Source organism: Glycine max, chromosome 11, assembly GCF_000004515.6.
Source record: "Glycine max cultivar Williams 82 chromosome 11, Glycine_max_v4.0, whole genome shotgun sequence".
Lineage (NCBI taxonomy): Eukaryota > Viridiplantae > Streptophyta > Magnoliopsida > Fabales > Fabaceae > Glycine > Glycine max.
The window spans coordinates 380,797-403,715 of NC_038247.2; the positions used below are offsets into that span (position 1 = coordinate 380,797).

The following is a 22,919-nucleotide window of genomic DNA, read 5'->3' on the forward strand; positions in this document are numbered from 1 at the left end:
ATCCACATTACTTAACCAAAGCTACACCTCCTTGGTACAAGTCTTTACTCAATTTCTTATAGAGTGAGATAAATGAAAAACTTTTATGAAGGAGTTCGATGATGTAACAATTTTAGTTTTGGGAAATGCTTTTTGGTATGAATACTTTTTCGTATTGTAAACCTATAAATGAATATTATTGGTTGACAAGTAAAAAAGGATGTAGGTAGGTAAAATTAGAATTTTACAAGAACTGCACCTTTTATGGTAAGTTATTATCCATTGTTGGTGTTTCTTTTCGTAACAATTTGTTCGTGTTAAATAGCACAATCTTTTAGTTTTTGTTGATTAATAACAATATTAATTAATGATATGACAATCACATTAATGTTTAATAATTTGTGACATTATTAAGGTTAGTATATGTGATTCCATACCATTTCAATATTTATGTAGTATGTATAGCACATAATCTTTTATATATTATTGCATTAGTTAAAAAAATGTTAAACATGAATACCTATCTATCTATACTATAAGAAGGAAGTCCTATTTCCAGCTTATTTATTTACTGTTTATCAGTTGTCTAAAAAAATATTAGTGAATATTTAGCCTATTTTATTAAATATCTTTAATATCTAAAAATATATCATTTTTTTTATCTTTTACGAAAAAACTCATCAAATTGACTCTAAATTTGATGGATAGCATCATTTGTCTATGTAAATTATAATGTCTAGTCAATAAAGTGGGATGACATATAATTAATATATTGTTGAGAAGGAACGAATTTTTTTAAATATAATTAAGCTTCAAACCAATAATTAATAGTGTCAACTCAAACAACTCGGATCCCAAGCCAAAACTTATAATTACAAAGATTACCAAATTATAAAAAATATTCTAGCTTGATTTTGGTATTCCTGAGTTCGATTTTGTTCAGAGATTGTGAGGTATTTTGCTTCATTTGGACCACATTGACACTATTTAGCATTTTTCATTTTAATATTTATGTAGTATATATAGCCCATGAATCTTTTATATATTATTGCATTAGTTAAAAAAATGTTAAACATGAATGCTACCTACCTATCTATACTATAAAAAGAAAGTCCTATTTCCAGCTTATTTATTTACTGTTTATCAGTTGTCTAAAAAAAATATTAATGAATATTTAGTCTATTAAAAAAATATTAATGAATATTTAGTCTTTAATATCTAAAAATATATCAGATTTTTTTCGTCTATGTAAACTGTAATGTCTATTCGATAATCAAGTGGGATGGGATGCAGCTAATGCATGTTCTATTGATCGCATCATGTGAATTGCTCTGTTCAGTATAAAATTAAATATAACGGATAAAAACAAATTCAACTTCAATTTGCGTACAATTTATGTGTGAAATTTGCTATCATGAAACTTGTGAATAAGAAGGGATTGGTGCCAGAGGTACTGGTTTATAAGCGTACAAAAGAATAATCACGGGACAGTGAAAATCTGAGGCAGTTGTTGTTGAAATTCTCTGTAAATTAAAGTTATCAGTCTTGGTCCAGCCATTGATGGGCTTTAACGCTATAATCCATATTCCATTTCACACCCACTTCATTGCTTCTATGTACGGCTCAAGGATACGATGGATGCTTGTGACTTGAGTTGTTAACATCCTGATATGTTAAACCCATGATCTTATAAAGCTTAGCTGGAGTTAAAAAAATTGCCTTGTTAATTAAATGAGTACACATTTTATTTATTAATTCGTGAGTGAGTTGGATATATCTATTTGAATTACTTTTTTGTATTATTATTAAACATTTTTAAGATGTACCGATTATGGAAAATTGTTAATATAAATCTAAATTTCACTAATTAAATTCAAATAACCCTTAATAAAGCTTGAATTATACTTCAACTAAGAAAATATATTCACTTTCATAACGAAACATCTTCAAGTTAAGCTTGAGTTAGGGCTAATGTGATCTGGCTCACTTTGGTTCGGCTCTTAAAATGGATTTGTTATTTTTCGGTGACAATTACAAATCCTTTTTGAAAAAAAAATATACTAATTTATGTTGCAAAGTGTGATACCCTATGTTCAAGGGATATTAACCAGGCGATTGGTTGAATTTACTTTCCGGAAATAAGAGTCTTATTAACAAGTTCTTGAGAATTGACACTTGCATACTTGTTACAAAATTAATATATAATATTAAACTTTTACAAGTTTAACTTATTATATCCATATACTTCATTTTTTTTTTTTAAATTATAAGATTAAGTTATACACTTCAGGCTAATTTTCTATAGAGTTTAATTACTATTTTTTTTTTTTACGAATTCAACTAATCATAATTTATCCTTATAAAGTGATTTTTATGGTAGTTATTATAATAATTAATAAATTTATTAAATATCATGATATGTAATTAGATAATAGTGTAAGAAACAACTTTTACACTTTAAACACGTTTTAATTAAATTATTTATTATAATAAAAAAAACTCAACTAATAGATAACCGATTGAATTTTAGCAGTTTCCAAATTTAAGAAAAGTTGTTTAAAGGTAGTATTTGATCTAATTGTTTTGATGTTTTCTTTTCCTTAAAAATAAAAATCTTTCAATTAGATTTTATAATTTTTTATATTTTTCTTTATTAAAAGAATTGCTTATTTTTAAGAGTTTTTTTTAATTTATATTTTGGCCTTATTTTTTTCTTTTCAAGGGAAAAAAGTTTAGAAAATACATTATCTAAATTTGATAAAACCAGCTTACAAGCTAACCAAAGCTTATAAGTTAGCTAAAAAGTTAAAAGTTCATAGTCAATTTATAAGTAAAAAAATGACCTATTTTTACAAATGGTAACGGAGAGTTTAATGACTGTTTGACAAAACTAATGGCAAAAACTAGTTAAAAATTAAAAAGTTAATCGAAAATTAAAAAGTTAGTTAGTAGATACAACTTTTAAATTAACTGATTAAATTATAAGTGTTCAATTAAAATTAGCTGTTGAAGTAACTGAGAAATATAAAATGATATAAATAACATATTTAAAAAGGACAATAAGAAAACTAAATAAATATTTTATGAATAAAAAATAAATAAAATATAAAAAACTAAAAACTAATATTTTAAAAAATATTATTCGAGTAACGTTTCAAAAATTATTAAAAACTACTTAAAAAAAATTTGTTTATTTAACCATCAAACAAACTTTTTTGGCTAATAAAAAAATTAAAAATTAACTGAAATGATTTCCTGAACATAACGAATGTTACTTAAGAGAATTATTTTGAAAGTAAAAGTTATGATACTTAATATAATATATTATGATTGAATGAGTATATAAAGGATAATAAGAAAACTGAATAAGTATTTTATGGATAAAAAATAAATAAAATATAAAAAACTAAAAACTAATGTTTTAAAAAATATTATTCAAGTAACATTTCAAAAAAATACTAAAAATTACTTTAAAAAAACTTGTTTATTTAATCATCAAACAAACTTTTTCAGCTAATAAAAAAATTAAAAATTAACTAAAATGATTTCCTAAACATAACAAATGTTACTTAAGAGAATTATTTTGAAAGTAAAAGTTATCATACTTAATATAATATGTTATGATTGAATGAGTATATAAAGGATAATAAGAAATTAGTTTTAAAAAACATTATTCAAGTAACGTTTTAAAAAAATACTAAAAATTACTTTTAAAAAAACTTGTTTATTTAATCATCAAACAAACTTTTTTAGCTAATAAAAAAATTAAAAATTAACTAAAACGATTTCCTGAACATAACCAATGTTACTTAAGAGAATTATTTTGAAAGTAAAAGTTATCATACTTAATATAATATGTTATGATTGAATGAGTGTATAATTTTTTTTTGCATTTTAAGTGTATAACCCTTTTTATGCGTCACTAAACCTTGATAAGAGGACACAGACACATGATTCACACGTTCCTGAACAAAAGGCTTGCTCGAAAACTAAATTAAAAACCAACAAACACCGCATTATAATATATATTTAATTTCTTCATGGTCTTGTTCTCTAAATAATTTTAATTATTTTAGCATATTTATAATTTTATTATATTTAAATTAATTTAAAACTGTTTTCATATCTTTTGTTTTCTACCATCATAAAACTTTTATATTCATTAAAAATAAATTAATATATATAAGGGATAAATAGAATTTATATACTATCCCTAATAAAATTTGAAAACTAATCCAATTCAAATTATTTTGAATGATTGAATTTGATTTTAGAATTAAATCAACTGAGTAAGAAAATTATAAAAAAATAATGTTCTTTAAGAAAATAAAACACGCTGTCCCCTTTGAATCTATCCCTGATGGCACAAACAGAAGGGAACGCCATGGATGGACTGAACACTCCATGGTAATTACAAGGCTAGCTACAGGCAACTCAAAAATGGCTCCATAGACAACATGGATCCAAACTCACTAGGAAATAAATGGCTACCAGTGTGTTATTGCTATCATTTACACGAATACTTTAAGAAAATGATGATGAAGAAATATTGCATAAATATTTAAAATTGACTGTTTTTACTAATGCATTATAAACAGAATTGACAATCTAAAAAAATATGGAATTTTTTTAGGAAAAAAATTGAGAAGAGAATGTTAAGGCTCAAAAAGGTTTAAAATGGTTTTTAAATAAAAAAAGATATATATTTCTCAAATGAAAATTGTATAATAAATGAATCTACTCTGGAAAAAGAGTATTTGAGTTTTATAGGAAAACTGCTAAATCGTATGAAATGCTTTTTTTGGTGTAAGTATGAAAAGAAAATATAGAAAACAGTTTACCAACATTCTAAAATAAATTTATCCTATATGTACCAACTGCTCTGTTTTATTTTTCTACTTCACTGTTGTTCAAGTAGTTTAACTTTGAAATGGTAGGCCCACTACCATGTTTTCTTTTCTCTCAATTGTAAGACGACTTGTGCATACTAGCACTATTAATAGCTTGGACGTACCAACCATTACGTGTCTCGAGGAGTCTGAGGCAAGATAAATCTGATGCATAACAAAGTAAAAGAGGGGGGGGGGGGGGAAGCAATTCAATTCTAATGGAATATGAGGTAAGTCAAATCATCCATGTGTCGAAGCTGAGTCAGCAAGACATTCCTAAGTTATTGTCTTCACTCTTGTAAGGCACCCTTCAGGAACAGGTGGACTAACAAGAAACAAAGCCTCGTGTGCCTTCTTGGAGACTCTTAAAAAGTGAGATTGTACTTGCTTGAAATGCAAGAGGAGGGCCTATGTGTCACAATATGGAAACCTTCCGAATTTGTGCCTTTTACCACTAATGTATATAGATGCCAAATGGTGAAAAAAGGAAGTTTATCTTCAGGCATAAGCCACCACTCTTTAAGGAAAGGAAAAAAAAAAGGATTTCGATTATATCTACCAAGAGAGGCTTCTTTTTCTTTTTTATTTTATGGTCGTGAAAGTGTGAGATGCAAAGCTGATTGGTGGAGTGTTTTCTTTTTCTTCTATAAGGGATAAGAAGAGGTTTGAAAGGGACAACGTACCAGCAACAAATGTGAATTTCATGATTGGCCTGCAAAGGAATGTAAAAATGTCCCAAAACATGATAAAAAAGCGACCTTGCAAAATCTTCATCCTTGTTTAAGCAAAGGCTATAGAGGTTTCCTCTTTAGATCTCTTACCCTCTTCTCTTCTTATTATGACCCTCAAGTTTGTTACCCCTGCATGAGCCACACCACCAAATGGGGTGGCTGCAATCCCTCCTCTCTCCACTCAAGAAGCTTTGGTTCCAGATGCATTCCACTCACAAGAAGAGTATGTTCCATCACATTATTCTAAGAAGTGTTTTCACAGAAATGTTTTTTTCCTCTCCTCTTCACATGCAACACAATTCCCTCCTTCACCTGCCATTTCAGTGAGATTTCCTAGAAATGAAGTACAAAGTTATAATGCCTCATCATTTGAATTCTAAGAAGTGTTTTTCTTCACACACTCAACTTCTCCCTTTCTACCTTCATCCTATTAGCTACGCACATGCATCATTTATTCAATTCTTTCTTTCCACACACTTCCAAGTTTTCACAATTTTGCCTAAACATTTCAGGAAGAGGGATATACATTCTATATGAAGATGTCAAATCTTGCCCCTATGAAGACGTGCACGTCCTCTGGTCAGTACTAGTGGAATCACATTCTTCTTCTTAGCCATTGAAAAAATGAGGGCTAAGCACATAACAGAATCGATACGAGCTAGTAAAGTTCATACATAAACTATTTATGATGTCCAAACACTGTTTTTCTCTTTTTCCTTTTATTTGTTTTTAACATTTGTAGCATCAACACATAGGATGATTCTCTTCGATTTTTTGTTTTATTTTTTTGTCGTATGAAGCATCCATTAAGAGCTTATTTAAACATCCATATTTCATTTTCCTCCTTGAATACTTCAATACCTGCTTGCAAAACCTGTGGGAGGGCGGGGACCGGCTCACTAAGAATAAATTAGCCTTTGAAAAACAAATTATTAAGTCCTCAATAAGGGTTTTTACTGGTAAGCTGTTGTTGAAATGGTAGTTTGTTCTCCTGTTTTCCTTGTTGAGGTTGACGCGTGAAAGCTATTTGGAATGGATAACACAACTATCAAGAGAGGGAAAAAATGTTAATTTGCACAGACTCGTGTGGAGTTTAATAGTGTGATACACACAGGCTCGGTTATGATTATGTAGTCTCACTTATTTTTTTAGAATAGTTACGCGAACATGTTATAACTTTAAATTTATTAAAATACATATAAAAGTATAACTTATTAAAATACTTTTCTAAAAATTAAATGAGAATATATTCATTTAATTTTTAGAAAAAGGTATTTGTTAAAATACTTTTAAAGTTTATAATTAACCTACTAAAACATTTCTTCTAAAACAGAAATAAAAATATATTAACACTTAATATGTATGTATGAGTAAAATGTGAAAAGATTCTTTTACAAAAATTAAGATAACGTTAGCTCCTTAAAAAAAATTGGCTACTGAATTAATCTCCTAAAGATTAAAGTATAGCTATCTTAGTCCTTATAAGATTTTTTTTATACTAAATTAGCCCTTCATAAAATTATCTCTAAATTTGTCCTTCTGTACCATTATCTGAATCTTCTATATGGTAATAATTTTTATATTCTCAAGATTAATTTGGTAAAAATTTATAATTGAGTACTATCATGACACTTTAATTTTTGAAATACTAATTTAATGGTAAAAATATTTGGAGGATTAATGTAACGATATCCTAACCTTTGGAAGCCTAAATTGTAAATTTATTGAACAATTTTTTTCTGGTCATAACTTATTTTCTGCAATAGGGAAATGAAAATATTTTATCACCATCAGTTGCTCGAAAACATAGGAGAGCTAGAATGATGGGGCCGAACTACTCCTAGTAGATTACCCTGGTCTGATCCCTGGTATGTGAACAACAAAAGCACAATGGGGCCAAATTTTTATTTTTAAACTGTTTCAAAATAAACCAACTGGGAGACTGATAAAGTTGCGCACACCTATGAGGCTGAGACTAGTTTAAAATTTTAAGCATGAATAGTATTTAAGAAAAAAAAAATATATATGTACACCCCCAAATGCAAATTGACACCTAGATAGAGGAAGAAAATGATACAAAAGTATTCGTAGGATAGGTGATATGATGTTTAAGGTGTTTAAAATGAGAAATGAGAGATAAAGATAAATGAGAAATGTTGAGGTGTTTAAAATATAAAGGCGTCCAAGTATCATTATATAATAAGTAATTTGATGGGAAAGCAAGAGATGAATAGAAAGTAAGTAAATGTATGTTTATAATAGCCCTTATATGAATTAGGTATAATTGGTTCTCAAATGCCATTTGTAGTGGTGTCAATTAAAAACATTATATTAAAATTTTCATAAATTTTCCATTCATCTCAGAAGAATAATCATTCTTAACTAGCAAGAATGCTATAATTGTAAAACCAAATACTGCCAGTGGTGAATTGCAATCAAGGCTGTTATATAAACTACAAATACGTGATAGGACTTACGTATTATAAAGATGATGACGAGGGGAGTTCAGGGACACTTTGTAGCCAATTCTTAAAATAGGCCTGACAATCTACCTCCGCATGAGAAAGACCAGCAAGAGGAGTAACAGTAATCTAAAAAAAAATGAAAATGCTTAGTATTTGTGCATTCAATTTTTATTTTCAAATTTATATGTACTTACATATCCTTCCTGCAAACATCTGTAGTCCGTATCATCTCCATCAAGTACGGAACCTTTTACCTGCAAATGATAAAAAGTTCACTACATCATTTTCCTTGGGGAAAAGAGGAGGGAAGGAAATGTCCATCCAAGTAAGAACGTTTAGTGTTCCATATAGCTTCACGTCATCACGTCTACTTCAGAAGATGACAAAACTGAATGCTTAGAGTCTCAGATGTGTAGGACACATAACAATAGGAGTATTTCAAGTAAAAAAAAAAGAAAGAAAAAGGAAACTAACCCACCCACCTCTCTCGCAAACAAAAGATGTTCTGGTGATACAGATGATGAGTCAAAATTCTTTGATGTTTCTGTATCTGTATTGGTCATATCAGATGACATTTTTGGTCCTTCTGTCTCAGATGTGGCTTGCCTCCATCCAATCTTGATGATACTTTTACCCTGCTTAGTTAGCTTGTAACCCTTTTCCCAAAGACACATACGACGACCAAGAAATAGTTATAATTGATTGCATGACAAAGCAAAGCACTATATTCTTGTAGGCTCGGAGCAAAGTTAGCATTGCCAGCCCTTTGAATTTATACAATTTCTCACTTCAATTTTTTTTTTTGATAGGCAGTTTCTCACTTCAATATTAGGATACAGAAATACAAAGGACAGATAGTTAAAACAAAATCTCAATTACATGGATCAAACAACACCAAATTTTCTATCGTAAACCATGTTCGTAAACAATCTATTGACCTCTACCTCTAGTTGGAACATTATTAACGTAAAAAAATATTTCCTCACTTTAAACAGAGCAGGACCTTTTAACAGGCATAATAAAACTAGCTAGTACGAAATTAATCTTCATTTGGTAAACCATACTTTATTCTTATAGGATGCCAATTTAACAATTATTATTGTAAAACAACCGAAAATAACAATGGAATACTTTAAATAATTCCTGAAAAAATAAAATAAAGCATGAAAAACAACCTATAATTTTAATTTATCCCCCATTATCCTGTATCATGTTCATTTCCTCACTGCATAAATTTATGTGATGATTAATCTACAATACAAGCCCATCTGGCTATATCATATTAATCATTTATTAAACATACAGATTGCAAATATAATTGTGATGTACCTTATGGTTAGGAACATTGTTTGGCACGTCTATATTCAAAAAACATTTTCTAGGGTAACTTGGATGCTTTGTTTCAACCAGCACAGCACTTATGATAGGTATGCATACTTGAGCAGCAAGGGTGAAGTCATGTAGGTTACTCTTTCCTTTAACCCTGGATATAAAGTAACCTCCAAATGGTCAAACAGGTCAATGAAATTAAAGCTGTTGCCACAGTAGGACATAAATGAAAGAATGTTGGAATAGCTTAAAACGCCAATGAGCCACATTACTCGAGATGCTCATTCAGTTATAAGTCACAACTCACAACTATATAAGCTAACAAAATGGTTTTGAAATTAATTTCAGAACAAATATTCAAGATAAATCCAGAAATATACCATACCAGAAGCATAATGCAAATATGTCATACCAGTCATATGAAATGGAGATAGAAGGTATATCATTGAAGAAGGCCTCTCGAGCTCCAGCTACAGTGCCAGAGTAAACACTGCAAAGGGACCTACTCAGTTAAGCCATGGGCAAAAGTTTCTTCATGAAGTAATAACTACAGAAGCAACTACAGTGCAAAGAAATACTCCTATCATGGAAATCATAATTAGGAGCTGCATCTCAGAATTCAAGGAACTGCAATCATCATTATCTTTTCAATGCTTAGAATGATAATGGCAATTGCCATTTGAAGTCCATGGAAAACTTTTCAAAGCATATACTTCAATTAAATGCCCTTCTTTTACATTTGTTGCTATCAGGTCCAGGATTTTAAGCAGCATGAAAATTAATTGTTTGGGGAAATTACAATATTTCCAATGGGAAAACAACTTTCATGGTTAGATCATAATATATAGATTTTAAGATCAAATTGATATAGATCACTTGATCATAAATAAAGTTTTCGACTAAGAAAAGATTGATGAATATAATTGTCAAACAGACAACTCCAATTTTGACCTGACTAAACAACTAGCTTACTCCTAGCAAAGGAAGAGGGCTTCAAATACTGCCTAAGTGCCTCCCCCTGTCACTGGTTCTAGGCAAACATGCATTCATTTTAAATTTGTAAAGGATTCATTTGCAGTTCAGAAGTTGAAAAGTTAGTAAGATATAGGATTTGGTGAGGACATGTGGAAGGAAAAGATGTTACATACATGTGATAACCGCAGTTGCTACCCTTGTTTATGCCACTGACCACCTGTGCAAATGGACATAACACGCATCAGCAACTGGCTGGATCATTTTAAATAGATCATAAATAAATAAATAAAAGCTCAATAAAATAGATAGAACGGGAAGAATAGCAGATTAGTTAGGTTAAAAAAAACCAGCTGGAAATCCGATAACCTATAAATAAAAGTCTTGTTCCACTACAAATTCACTAGTCACTGGTCAGTGGTCACTGACTGGGTTAGGTCATGTAATGGGATCAAACCATTCAACACTAATTAGGTTAGGTGTACAATTCAACACTTACTGCGTTGAATTGTTTGAAAATAAGCTGGAAGCAAATTATTAGGAAGTTAAAATGTGAAAGTAAAATGGAAGAGGCATACCAGATCAGGTACTGTGGGAAAGAGAGCTTTGGAAATCCCTAGAGAAGCACAATCAGCGGGAGTCCCTGCGAAGGAAACAAACGTAAGCAGTGAATTGTAATGTGAAACGAAGACGACGTTGTAGCGGGAAGAGGAAGAGAAACAAACCAGAAACGGCAAATGCGGTGGTTCCCTCGATCTGTACTTGCTTAACAGCTACTGGATGGAGCCAAGTGATGCTGTGGCTAACAGCTGATTTCTCGCTGAAACAAATGATCGCATTATATTCGTGAAAGAAAGAAATAATGGATTGCGATCAAGGCAAAGGATACTACTACTACCTATCAGGAGCGCACACTAGAACGTTGAAAAGGTTGGCGTTGACGATGGAGTGAACCAATGCCCTTAAGCCAGGAGCATCGATTCCGTCGTCGTTGGTGACCAGAATCGTGCCTCGTTTCCCTCCTTCCATTCTCAACTCTAGATGATCAGATTCACATACAAACCCCTTTGTCTTTTTCGCGAAATTTACTAGTATTTTTTAATTCCATGTTGCCATTGTATATAACTTATGGCTTAACTTTTGATCTATTAAAGTTTTACCTTTATTTTGTTTTACTATATTAAGCTTTTAAAAAATTATTATAATCCTTTAGTGTTTTAAATCTCAAAGATAATTAATTTAATACAGTGAGGGTTAAAAATTGTCCTTCGCGGCTGCAACTCACAACCCAAAAATTTCTCCCTTTTTCGCCCTCTGACTCTTTCGTATACTGATTTTCATTTTAATTTCTTTCTGAATTGCATCACACTCAGATCACTTTGGGTTTTTCGGCAGGGACTTGCGTTGCTCTTGCATGCAACAATTTACTGCGAGGTACGAAATCCGTTAATTTTCCGACAAGGTAAGATTTTGTTGAAATTTTGTTTTGGTCCGAAAGGGAGGGGGGAACTTTGTGGAATTAGGATCATTTTGGCTTAAAATATGGGAATTAGGGTTTAACTTTGGCTACAAGTGATGTTAATTTTGGGGGAGGGGCTTTGGTAGATGGAATCAGGGGTGAGATCAAGTGGTTCTGAGGGTTGTGGTGAAGAGCAGAAACCCCTCAAGTTGTTTAATTGTTTGAAAGAAAAGGGATGGATTGGGTGCTACTGCTTCCACCTCTCAGAAGCTCTATGCATCCAATTAAAAGACATTAGCGTTCCTTATTATGTTTTCCATGAGTTTTGATATTTCTTAACTTGGTTTTATGATCGCGCTGATCTGGTGGTGGTTGTGAGGTTGAAGATGAGTTGCGGTGGTTATGGTGGATGTGGTTGGAAGAAGAATAGGACGAAAATAAAGATAATGACGTTTTTAACTGTAATTATGTTAAATTAATTATTTTAAAATTTAAAACACCAACGGAATTAAATGTTGTAGACGGGAAATAAAAAAAAAAAATCAAAATAATACATTTTAAAAATATAAAAAATTAAAATAAAACAACGTACTAAAACAGAATTAAAATAAAATTTAATGGATCAGAAGTGATAATAAGTCATAATAATTTTATATGATAAGTAATTAAATCTGTTTTAATATGAGATGCTGAAAAATTGAACCATGGAAAATTAAAAATTTAAATTTAATATTTAAATATGTAAAAAGTGTGATAAATCAATTTTATAGATAATTTAATGATAATCTAATTCTTAAATTTTGTAATTTAATGTTAAATTGTTAAAAAAATATAACTTATTATTAAATTGATCATTAAACATTATAATTTATGATAAAATGATCTCACAAATATAATTCCAAAATTAATTTGTTACACTTTTTTATATTCAAAGATTGAATTTATATTTTTCACTTTTTATGGATAATTTATGATCACATCACATTTTTTTGGTAACAAATTTAACTATTTACCCTAATTTATATTATAATATAAGAACATTGATTAGGCTTGATTATACATTTTTGTTTTTATTGGTTTAAGGACAAAATGATTTATTTGATCTTTTTTTTCCTTTCAATTTGATTTTTTTATTTTTTAGAAAGTTTATTTGTTTCTTTATGTTTTAAAAATAATTAAAACGATGCTTCTATTAATACAAATTTAATGTGGTTCATGAAATAAAAATATTAATAATTAAAAATGACCGCAAAATATAATTTTTTTTTCTTCATTTCCAACTCAACAATATACACCCAAAGTCTATTGCTCAATGGCCCGTAATGCGTTATAAAAATGGTCCATGAGTTAACATCATTTTGGACTCCATACTCATTTCTTCCACCAACTTCTTCACCAACCCAAATTCTTTAGCTTTTCCGGCAATGTGCAACACGGTATTGTAAGTCTGCATTGTGTGACTGTACCCATCCTTGAGCTTTAGCCAATTGAAAACCCTTAAAGCCAACTCTGGTACGACTTTGAAGCATCTCTTCAACATGTTCAAAAATCTCATTGTTCAACCCATAACTTAAATTCTCTAACCTCTCTTCCACATATCTATATTCATTTTTCACCCGGACAATTTCAGTAATCTCACCAACAACTTGACTTGCATCTTCCTTGCCAATATTTCCTTTTTTTGGGCGTCTTCCAAAATGACAACATTCTTTGCATCCTTGAAACCCACTTCAGTGTGGGGTGTTTCAAAGCACCACTTTTTGCGGCTTGAGCAATAAGCTTTAGATTATGATGGTGCTGTAATTTTTGTTGTATGTTGTTGAGTTCAAGATAAAAGAGAAGGAAGAAAAAAAAAACCCTCATATTTTGTAGTAATTTTTAGTGTAAATAACTTTACATCAACAAAGTTAAGTTTACTTTAACAAAATAATCATTTTGATCTCTTTTCAAAACATAAAAAACTAAAATAAACTTTCAAAAAGATAAATGATTAAATTAAATAAAAATAAATAAATGATCAAATTGATCATTTGACCATTTTTTAAATTTTCCCAAATTTTGTCCTCAATTTTTTATCGTGCATTTTGCTCCATATTTTTATCTTGCTCTTTCATTATTAGTTGACCATTAATATACAACATTTAATGACAATTTGGTTCATAAGTTTTGTAACTTAGTGCTAAATTAATTTTTAAATATTATAATTTAATAACAAAATAATATCATAAATTTAACAATAAAATCAATATGTTATATGTACTTTTTTTTTACTCATCTTGAAACTAAAATTAAAATTTTCTTTTTTTCATGAATTAATTTGTCATAAACTCACACTATGTATAAACACTAACGGAAACTGATTTTGATTTGGTCGTCCACGATACGTGAGGTGGCAGCATCACATATTCACATAAGGGTGACAACCTCAACAAAAGGGAAATTTGGAGGGAAAATAAAATGAGAAAAAACAAGACATAAAGGGAGAGAACGCGGACAATGTTTTCCGTTTACATTTGACAACATGTTTTTTTTTCTTTTTTATATATATTTTGTTTGTTTATTTATAAGAGTTTTTTAATTATTTCTTGCATTATTAATTTTTTAACAGAAAGCATTAATTAAATTTTACTCGAAATATTCATAATTTTTTAATAATAATTATTATAAATTAATAAGACAAATTGATTATTTTCTTGCAAGAACGGAAGAAAAATAACTATTAACTATATAATAAATTGTTTACTTTTATAATAAATATTTTAAAAAATTATATTAATAATCATTTTAATTGTTTAATATTTTTTTCTGTATTAATAGTTGATGATAATTAAACTCTAATTTTAAAAAAAATACGAATGCTTAATAAATTTAATGTTATTACATAAAGTAAACAAGGGAGGGGAAGTATTTATCATCGATATTGGCTTAGGCGCTGCATCTGCAAAATCTCAGCCCAAACAAACATCTCTGTACCTCTCTCCCTCTTTCCCTCTCTTTCGCTTATCAATTTTCGTTTTAATTTCTCTACGACTCGGGTCGACCTCCGATCACTTTGGGTCTATCGGCGGGGACTTGGGTCGAACTCGCATGACTCAATTTACTGCGAGGTACGGAATCCGTGAATTTTCCTGCGAGGTAAGATTCCGTTGAAATTTTGCTTTGGTCCGAGGGGGAGGGTGGAATTAGGATCGATTTGGCTTCAGATCTTGGAATTAGGGTTTAGTATTGGTTGCAGGTGACGTTAATTTTGTGATAGGGGCTTTGGTAGATGGAATCGGGGGTGGGATCGGGTGGTTCTGGGGTTGTGGTGAAGAGCAGAAACTCCTCGGGTTGTTTAATTGTGCGAAAGAAAGGGGATGGGTTGGGTGCTACTGCTTCCACCTCTCGGAAGCTCTATGAATCCAAGAAAAGGCCAAACATCAACGTGCCTGTGTCCTCGAGTGATTCTGGTTCAAGCGACGAGTTGCTGATGCCTCCTGGTAGAAGGCTTGGTCCCGAGACTATTCGAGTTTGCAATGGTTTGGTTGCCTCTGAGCGGGTTGGGAGTGAAATTAGTCGGAAGAGGGATAGAGTGGGACGAATTAGCGGTAGTGGGGAGGGCATTGGTGCGGAGAAAGGTTTGGAGCAGTGGGAAAGGAAGCGTAGTAAGTTGGATGTATACGATTTCGATGAATACGATGGCATGGATGTGGAGAACATGAGGAGGAGGCATTTGGATGGTCCTGGGGGAGGAAGGTTTATGGGATCAGTGCATGCTGCTACAAGTGGCATTGATAGGGATTTCAGAACAGGGTCAAGTGGACGTGTTCTTGATAAGAGAAAGAACTCCTATGCTGACAGGCCTAGTTGCTTCTATCCGGAAGATTATGTGTGTAACAGTAGGTTCAAGATGAACAATGATGGAGCTCAGGTACCTCCACCCTCGCAGAGGGAGAAGTTTAATTCAGACGAGTCCATTAGGGTTCAGGGGAAGAATGGTGTTTTGAAGGTAATGGTTAATAAGAAGAAGGTGGGTGGTACATCAGAACAGTATTATGATCATCACAAACCCTTGGAAAGCAGGCAAAGGTTGAAGACCGAAGAAACTGCCAAGAGGTTGAAGACCGAAGAGACTGCCAAGAGGTTGAAGACTGAGGGGACTGCCAAGAGGAATATTCCAATTCTTAAAAAAAATGAAAAGAAACCTGTTGATAAACCAGCATTACTTAAGAGGCCAGAGAAGAAAAGGACAGCATCAAGAAAATCGTTGTCAAGCAAGGACAGTAAGGGTGATGAGGGGGATTCAGATAACAGTGACACATCATTGAATCCAAGAATAAGAAATACTGAAGCTCGTAAGTCTGTGAAAAAAATAATCTCTGAGGATGAGCAGACTCCTGTGCGCGAAAAAACCCCAACCACAAGAACGAAAGAAGGAAAAATCAAGCGTGGTAGTGGTACAGAAAAACAGAAACTGCGGGAACAAATAAGAGAGATGCTGCTGAATTCAGGTTGGACGATAGACTATCGACCTCGAAGGAACAGAGACTACCTGGATGCAGTTTACATTAATCCAGCAGGTACAGCCTATTGGTCTATCATCAAGGCCTATGATGCTCTTCAAAAGCAATCAAATGATGATGCTGATGAGGTCAAGCCCAAAGGGGATAGTTCTTCTTTTGCTCCTATTGCTGATGAGGTTCTCAGTCAGCTAACAAGGAAAACTAGGAAGAAAATGGAGAAAGAATTGAAAAAGAAGAAGAAAAGGCATGATAGTGAAAGTGATAATGAGAAAGAGCCTCAAATAAGAAGATCTGCCAGCCACAAGCGTGATATGAATAGCATGGATAGTGATAGCAACGAGGAGAAATTAAGCTCCTTTATAAAACAGGGAAATAGGTCAATGAAAAACAAAATGTTTGAAAATACCTCTATCAGTGCTCGCTCTAAAATCCAGAATGCTACCCATCAATCAAGTGATGGAATAGAAAAACCATTATTTGGATGTGATCCTCATATACACGGACGGAAGAGTAAAAAACATGGAAGATGTACCTTGTTAGTTCGCAGTTCTAACAAAGGATCAAATTCAGAATCTGATGGCTTTGTTCCATATATGGGCAAGCGGACAGTTCTTGCCTGGTTAATTGACTCTGGAACAGTAGAGTTAAGCCAAAAGGTTCAGTACCGCAGACGGAAGAAAGTCATGCTGGAGGGGTGGATCACAAGAGACGGCATTCACTGTGGCTGCTGTAGTAAGATCCTCACAGTTTCAAAGTTTGAGCTTCATGCCGGTAGCAAATTGCCTCAGCCATATCAAAATATATATTTGGAATCTGGAGTTTCTCTTCTACAGTGCCAGATAGATGCATGGAATAGACAAGAGCATGCTGAAAAAATTGGTTTCCATTCAGTGGATATTGATGGAAATGATCCTAATGATGATACTTGTGGTATATGTGGAGATGGAGGGGATTTAATCTGTTGTGATGGCTGTCCATCAACATTTCATCAGAGCTGCTTGGATATCCAGGTATGTGCATATTTTATTCTCCACATGGCGTGTTTTGGTTCTTACCTTTCAACATATTGTTAGTACATATTTTGTACTCTGTATTATTTTGCACTGTCTCTCATTGCAATTGCATACTGTATGTGTGTACCTTATTTTAGCAACATAACTGGCTTATAACTGGTTTATTAATTACTATAGGAGGATTGTTTTCTTGATTAGGAATCGATTTTTGTTGTTGCAGATGCTTCCTCCTGGTGAATGGCATTGTCCAAATTGCACCTGTAAATTTTGTGGCATAGCCAGTGAAACTTCTGATAAAGATGATGCATCTGTGAATGTCCTACGCACTTGCATCTTATGCGAGAAAAAATGTATTGACTCTCTCTTTTACATATGATGTTTCTTCAATATGTTTATATTGCTTTGGCCATTACTTCCCTTCCTTTTTCTTTTTATTATTACTTTGACTTCATTTAATAAATATTTTCTGTTTGCATAGATCATGACTCTTGCACTAAGGAGATGGATACCCTTCCTAATAATATCAATTCATCAAGCCTTTCTTTCTGTGGGAAAGAGTGCAAAGAGGTACCTCTTACAGTTAATTCTGCTTTTCAACGTTTTGAAGTATAGCTTGACAAATGTATATGAATTTATTTATTTAACCATTTTCTACCTTAAAATTCAGCGTGCATGAGTACCACTTATGGCTGTGCACTAGTCTGTAGAATTTGTGTTTCTTTCAAGACATTTAGAATTTTTTTTTTTTGAGGAACTTGTGTTTCTTTCAAGACTCTGATTTCTTTTGAGGAATTTTTGTATTTTAATGGTTTGTTAAATGAAAATTTTCCAAAGAAGAATAAAAATAGAAGTGAACTTTTGTAGTGCTGCTGTGCTAAGCTTAGCTTCTGAATTATTATTATTATATTGTTTGTACTTTTGCAGCTTTCTGAATACTTGAAGAAATACCTTGGTACCAAGCATGAACTAGAAGCGGGGTTTTCATGGTGTCTCATTCATAGATCAGATGAAGACTCAGAGGCAGCTTGCAGGGGACTTACCCAGAGGGTAGAATGCAATTCCAAGTTGGCTATTGCACTGACTGTAATGGATGAATGCTTTTTACCTGTTATTGATCGGAGGAGTGGGATCAATTTAATCCGCAACATTTTATATAATAGTGGGTAAGTAGTTAAAACTTTATGAATGAGCCATAATACCCTATATTTTGTTCATGAGTGATGAGACCTTTCATTTACTTATGTTGGATGAATGCGATTGTCTGATTATGTATGTTACAGTTTTCAGTATTTATAAAACTTAAATTGATAAATGTGTTCCTTTTTGTTGTTTTAACTTTTATTGCTATCAGTATCCAACTTAGTACATGATGTTGACTGCTTGATAATTGAAGTTGGTAGAAAAGGAAATGATTAGTTTAGGCTTAATTACACATTTTGCACTTCTGCTCCAAATTGCACTTAGGCTCCTCTAATTTGGACTACGTCTAATTTTGGTCTTCCAAGTTTTTAAAGCTAATTAAGGCTTTTTTATTTTTAAAATTATGCAAATTTGACCCCCTTGTTGATTTTCTTCTACACATAACCATCAAAATATTATTTTTAATCCAAATATTTTGTGGTTTTTTTTTTTTTTTTTTGATCAGCAAAAATAATATATTTATAAAAGTACCAGAGGTACTGAAAAAATACAGAGATAGATCCATGCTCATGGTTCCAGTAAAAACTACACCAGTTTGAAGAGGAACCATTGAAAGGCTACAAAATAAAACTAAAGATCTGCAGCAGCTCCTACTGGGAGCCACTGAAGCCTAGCCCAAAAAACCTTCTCTAATGTGAGATGACCAAAGATTAAAAGGGAGCTTAAAATCCTTATCCAAATTTGAGAGCCAAGACCACAAATATTTTGTGGTTTATGATAGAGTTGAAATATGAAATAATTAAGTTTAGAAGAATTTTTTTTAGTGGAAACTTCATTAGATTTGAAAGTTTTTAAGATGTGGAATTAGGGTTTGAATAGGGGCATTTTGATTTTTTTTGGGGTGAAATTTGATGTTGTTAGTTTAAAAGCATCGTTTTACTGATTCTAGTTAATTTGGGTTACTTCAAAATTTGAACTTGCTAATAGAATGGTGTATTACTTTGGCATTGTGCTCGAAGTAAATTAATTTAAAAAATCTAAGTTTACTCTTTCTGCATGTTGTTTTCTGTGAGATGCATAATTTCTAGCCTTGACAATTTTCTTTCTGTTCTCTTTCTTTTTCTTTTCGTTTTCTTTTCATTTTCAGATCAAACTTTAGTCGGTTGAGCTATAGTGGCTTTTACACTGCTATTTTGGAGAGAGGGGATGAAATCATTGCTGCAGCATCTATCAGGTACTAAGCCACTTTGCCTTTTTGATTTTCTGGATTTTTTACCTTTTCTTTAGGGAAAACTGCAGAAACAGTAGAAGCATGGGCGGATTCAGGAGTGTATCAAGGGGGGGGGGGGGGGGGGCGGACAGATTTTTTTTTACACAATTATTTAAATTTCTAACTTCTAATAAATAATAAGTTTAAAAAATATTTATTATTTATTTTTCGTGTAAAACTAGATCTATGATCCACTACTAGAAAATAAATTAAGCAAATGACGACTAAATAATCTATTTTACTTATACATTTTCCTTTATTAGTATTTCTTTTTTATTTTAATTTTTCTTTTTTCATATATACATAAAGGGTCCTGGGGGGGGGGGGGGATTTGGATTGAAAGTCCGCCCACTTTCCAGATCTACCTTAGAGAAGTGAGGGGAACTAAGGAAAATAATTAAAAAGAATAGTTGACACTTGACAAAAAAAATATTGTTGTTAGTCTGTTAAAATTAGTTAGAAATTACCAAGTTGACAACGGTGAGGAGATAGAATTCATAAATTTGGCAGTGTCCTAATCCTTTGGCCTTATACAAAAATGCCATATTACTTTGTAACAAGGAAGGCATGAGTTACATTGAGCAGCCACTTGCTCTGGTTCCTAACGTTCTTGAAAGTTACATTCAGTTTTACTGATTTAGCCTAAAAGGATGGTAAAAGGCCATAGCTGTTTTCTTCGCGCTCTCACTCGTAATCTTTATCTACAATGCTATGTATTTCTCTTGTTAGTGTGAATAAATGGGAGTATACATCTAAGTATTTACTTTCCTGTCTTAGGTTCCATGGAACTAAGATAGCAGAAATGCCATTCATTGGAACACGCCATATATATAGGCGCCAGGGGATGTGCCGCCGACTTTTTTCTGCCATTGAATTGGTAAACCTTGAAGCTATGGTTCTTTGTGATTTCCTTGCACCTAAGAATAAGATCTATTTAAAATTTTGAGGGCCTTTCTGCATGCTTCTTTTATTGACATTGATATGATCTAATCTTGTTTGTTCCTCCTTGATCGGAAGGCCCTTTGCTCTTTGAAGGTTGAAAAACTAGTTATTCCTGCAGTTGCTGAACTCACACATACATGGACAACAGTTTTTGGCTTCACATATCTAGATGAATCACTCAGGCAAGAAATGAAGTCACTGAATATGATGGTCTTCCCCGGTATAGATATGTTACAGAAGCTGTTGGTGGAACAAGGAAACCATGAAGGTAATAAAACCCCATGTGTTTATGTTGTTTTTTGTTTGTTTAAATTTCAGTAAGGTTTTTTTTGGTAACCACTGTAATTAGGGCCTTTGGATCTCTGGTTGGACCCACAAGCTTCGATCCTTTGGGTTGACTTTGAGACTAATCCTTGGTCCAAGGCTTAGTCACACCCATTGGGTTCAGCAAGTTACTTTTGCTAGTACATAAGTTTTACTTCTTTTTATTCCTTACAGGTTCTGAGAAAATGGAAAATGGAGACAACGATTTTATCAAGACCAAAATGGGAAATAAGTCAGATATGGGTTCTTCAACTCCACAAGATTCTCATGGTAGTGATGATGTTAGTTCAAATCCTGCTAATGAGACGAATGATGAATGCAGCGATGCTTCTCAGGAACTAAATAACCAAGTTTTGGTTGATGGGATTATCTGTTCCAAATCTCATTCTGAGGAAATGATGTCTGATCCAATTTCAGATAAATGTGATTCTCCTTCTAGAACTAGTAACAGTGAACTAGAAATGAAGAATAAAGTAGCGGCTGCTCCTCCTGTTGATAGATTAGATTCTTCTACCAAATGTCAATCCATTTCTCCAATTGACACTTCTGTTAGTAGTCACCCAGTAGATATTTTGAAAGTTCAAGCTTTGGTTCAGGAAACTACTTATTCTGATCCATGTTCAGAAGAAGAAAACCTTGACAAGAAGTGTCACTCATCCACTGCTATGAATTGTGATTCGTCAGAGCTTGACATCAATCCAGTGTTGAATTCTCAAATGGCAGACAATACTCTGCCTACTAAAGAGGTTTGTATGAATGACACTCTTGAAGTTGTTCCTTCAGGGAATATATCTGAAGATAATATTACAAAGAGAAATAATCGAAATGTAGATGAATCCAGTTCTGCTCTCAATCATGCTGATGAGAGTTTGTTTCAAGTATGATCTGATTCCAATGGTGAAATTGGATGTGAAAATGAGAAGGATTTACGTTTGAACCCAGGAGTTGCTTCAAATAAAATGTATTTTTGATGAAAGTGGCATAAATGCTTCCGGTGATTGTTCCGAGACTGTTCTGGTCTAACAGAATGACTAAGTTCTGTACTGCCCGTGATACTCTCCTTAAGTTTTTTTTTTCCAGAGCTTCATTGCCTTGTAAGCAAGTCAATTTTCAAGGCATTTGAAGCTTCTGCGATGTGCTTTGATCTGGGTATTATGAATAAGTTTTATTGATGTTGAGGGAAATATTGTTTGGTCCCTTGTCATTTGAGTGGATTTTTAAGGTTAAAAGTAGCCAACTTCATTTTATGTGAATGTTTCTTCTGCCAAAAAGATTCAACCGCATCTGGCACTAGGCATGTTGCCGTATGATCATGTAGCCGGATAGGTGAAGTTACTCGGGAGTAATATACAACGGCCCTTCAACAGAAGCAAATACTGATTGTGCTGTTCCTACTGTATATCTGAATCTGGTAGAGTGGATGCAGGTTTCTGCTCAATCCCTTTGTTCCACTCCATGTCCGCAGTAATTCATCAATCGCCACATGACATAATCAATTGTACTTTTAGCAATTTTTTTTTTACATATATTTTTTCCTTTTTTTTAAGACTAGATTGGTAGCATGTGTAATGTGTTTAATATGGCGAGACTATATTTAATGAGTAATCGAGGGAAGCAAGAAATTATGATTCTTCCCTTCCAACCCGAGGTCCTTGTGTTCGGTTGTGGAGGTGTGGTCCATTTCTGGCAGTTCATAGAATTGGGTCATAATGTGGGATTTTTTGGGTGGCCCTATGCTGGGTCTCTTGGTGTACACTGTTCAGCAAATGACAATTGTATTTCATGACTTCTGGTGAGGCTTTTATTTTGTGTTTTTTACTTTCTGTAATTAAGTCCACATTTTTCATATATTTCTAGCATGATTTAAAAATCTGATTCGAATCACCGGTTGAACTCAGGTGACC

The 22,919-nt window shown here is 32.4% G+C and overlaps 2 protein-coding genes across 7 annotated transcripts; one reads left to right on the forward strand and one right to left on the reverse strand.

The window, feature by feature from the left end:
- Positions 1–1,329: 1,329 nt before the first annotated feature.
- LOC100792340 (5'-nucleotidase SurE) lies at positions 1,330–12,219 on the reverse strand. 6 transcript variants are annotated; one of them, XM_014763719.3, is made up of 10 exons: positions 11,264–12,219; positions 11,091–11,185; positions 10,944–11,008; positions 10,542–10,585; positions 9,806–9,895; positions 9,394–9,547; positions 8,547–8,720; positions 8,259–8,318; positions 8,077–8,190; positions 1,330–1,644 (listed from the first exon to the last, which is right to left on the reverse strand). In XM_014763719.3, exons 1-9 carry the CDS (start codon positions 11,392–11,394, stop codon positions 8,080–8,082), a joined length of 924 nt encoding a protein of 307 aa, XP_014619205.1. In that variant the 5' UTR covers positions 11,395–12,219; the 3' UTR covers positions 1,330–1,644; positions 8,077–8,079. The 6 variants fall into 6 exon arrangements, with proteins under 6 accessions (XP_014619205.1, XP_014619207.1, XP_014619206.1 ...); XM_014763721.3 differs by lacking the exon at positions 1,330–1,644 and adding an exon at positions 1,661–1,679; XM_014763720.3 differs by lacking the exon at positions 1,330–1,644 and adding an exon at positions 6,310–6,644.
- Positions 12,220–14,678: 2,459 nt separating this feature from the next.
- Positions 14,679–22,819, forward strand: LOC100801320 (increased DNA methylation 1). The gene is made up of 8 exons (XM_006590341.3): positions 14,679–17,336; positions 17,560–17,689; positions 17,818–17,906; positions 18,264–18,502; positions 19,627–19,713; positions 20,527–20,626; positions 20,767–20,959; positions 21,190–22,819. Exons 1-8 carry the CDS (start codon positions 15,093–15,095, stop codon positions 21,897–21,899), a joined length of 3,792 nt encoding a protein of 1,263 aa, XP_006590404.1. The 5' UTR covers positions 14,679–15,092; the 3' UTR covers positions 21,900–22,819.
- Positions 22,820–22,919: the final 100 nt, after the last annotated feature.

Bases quoted from the DNA above. Each gene is read 5' to 3' on its own strand.
- LOC100792340 (XM_014763719.3), bottom strand. From the start codon at position 11,394: ATGGAAGGAGGGAAACGAGGCACGATTCTGGTCACCAACGACGACGGA. The intron at 10,586-10,943 runs GTATGCCTCTTC...CCATTTGCACAG, and splicing joins TTCCCACAGTACCTGATCTG to GTGGTCAGTGGCATAAACAA. The intron at 8,319-8,546 runs GTGGGTGGGTTA...TATCATTTGCAG, and splicing joins ATCTTTTGTTTGCGAGAGAG to GTAAAAGGTTCCGTACTTGA.
- LOC100801320 (XM_006590341.3), top strand. From the start codon at position 15,093: ATGGAATCGGGGGTGGGATCGGGTGGTTCTGGGGTTGTGGTGAAGAGC. The intron at 17,907-18,263 runs GTACCTCTTACA...GTACTTTTGCAG, and splicing joins GTGGGAAAGAGTGCAAAGAG to CTTTCTGAATACTTGAAGAA. The intron at 20,627-20,766 runs GTAAACCTTGAA...CTTGATCGGAAG, and splicing joins TTTTTTCTGCCATTGAATTG to GCCCTTTGCTCTTTGAAGGT.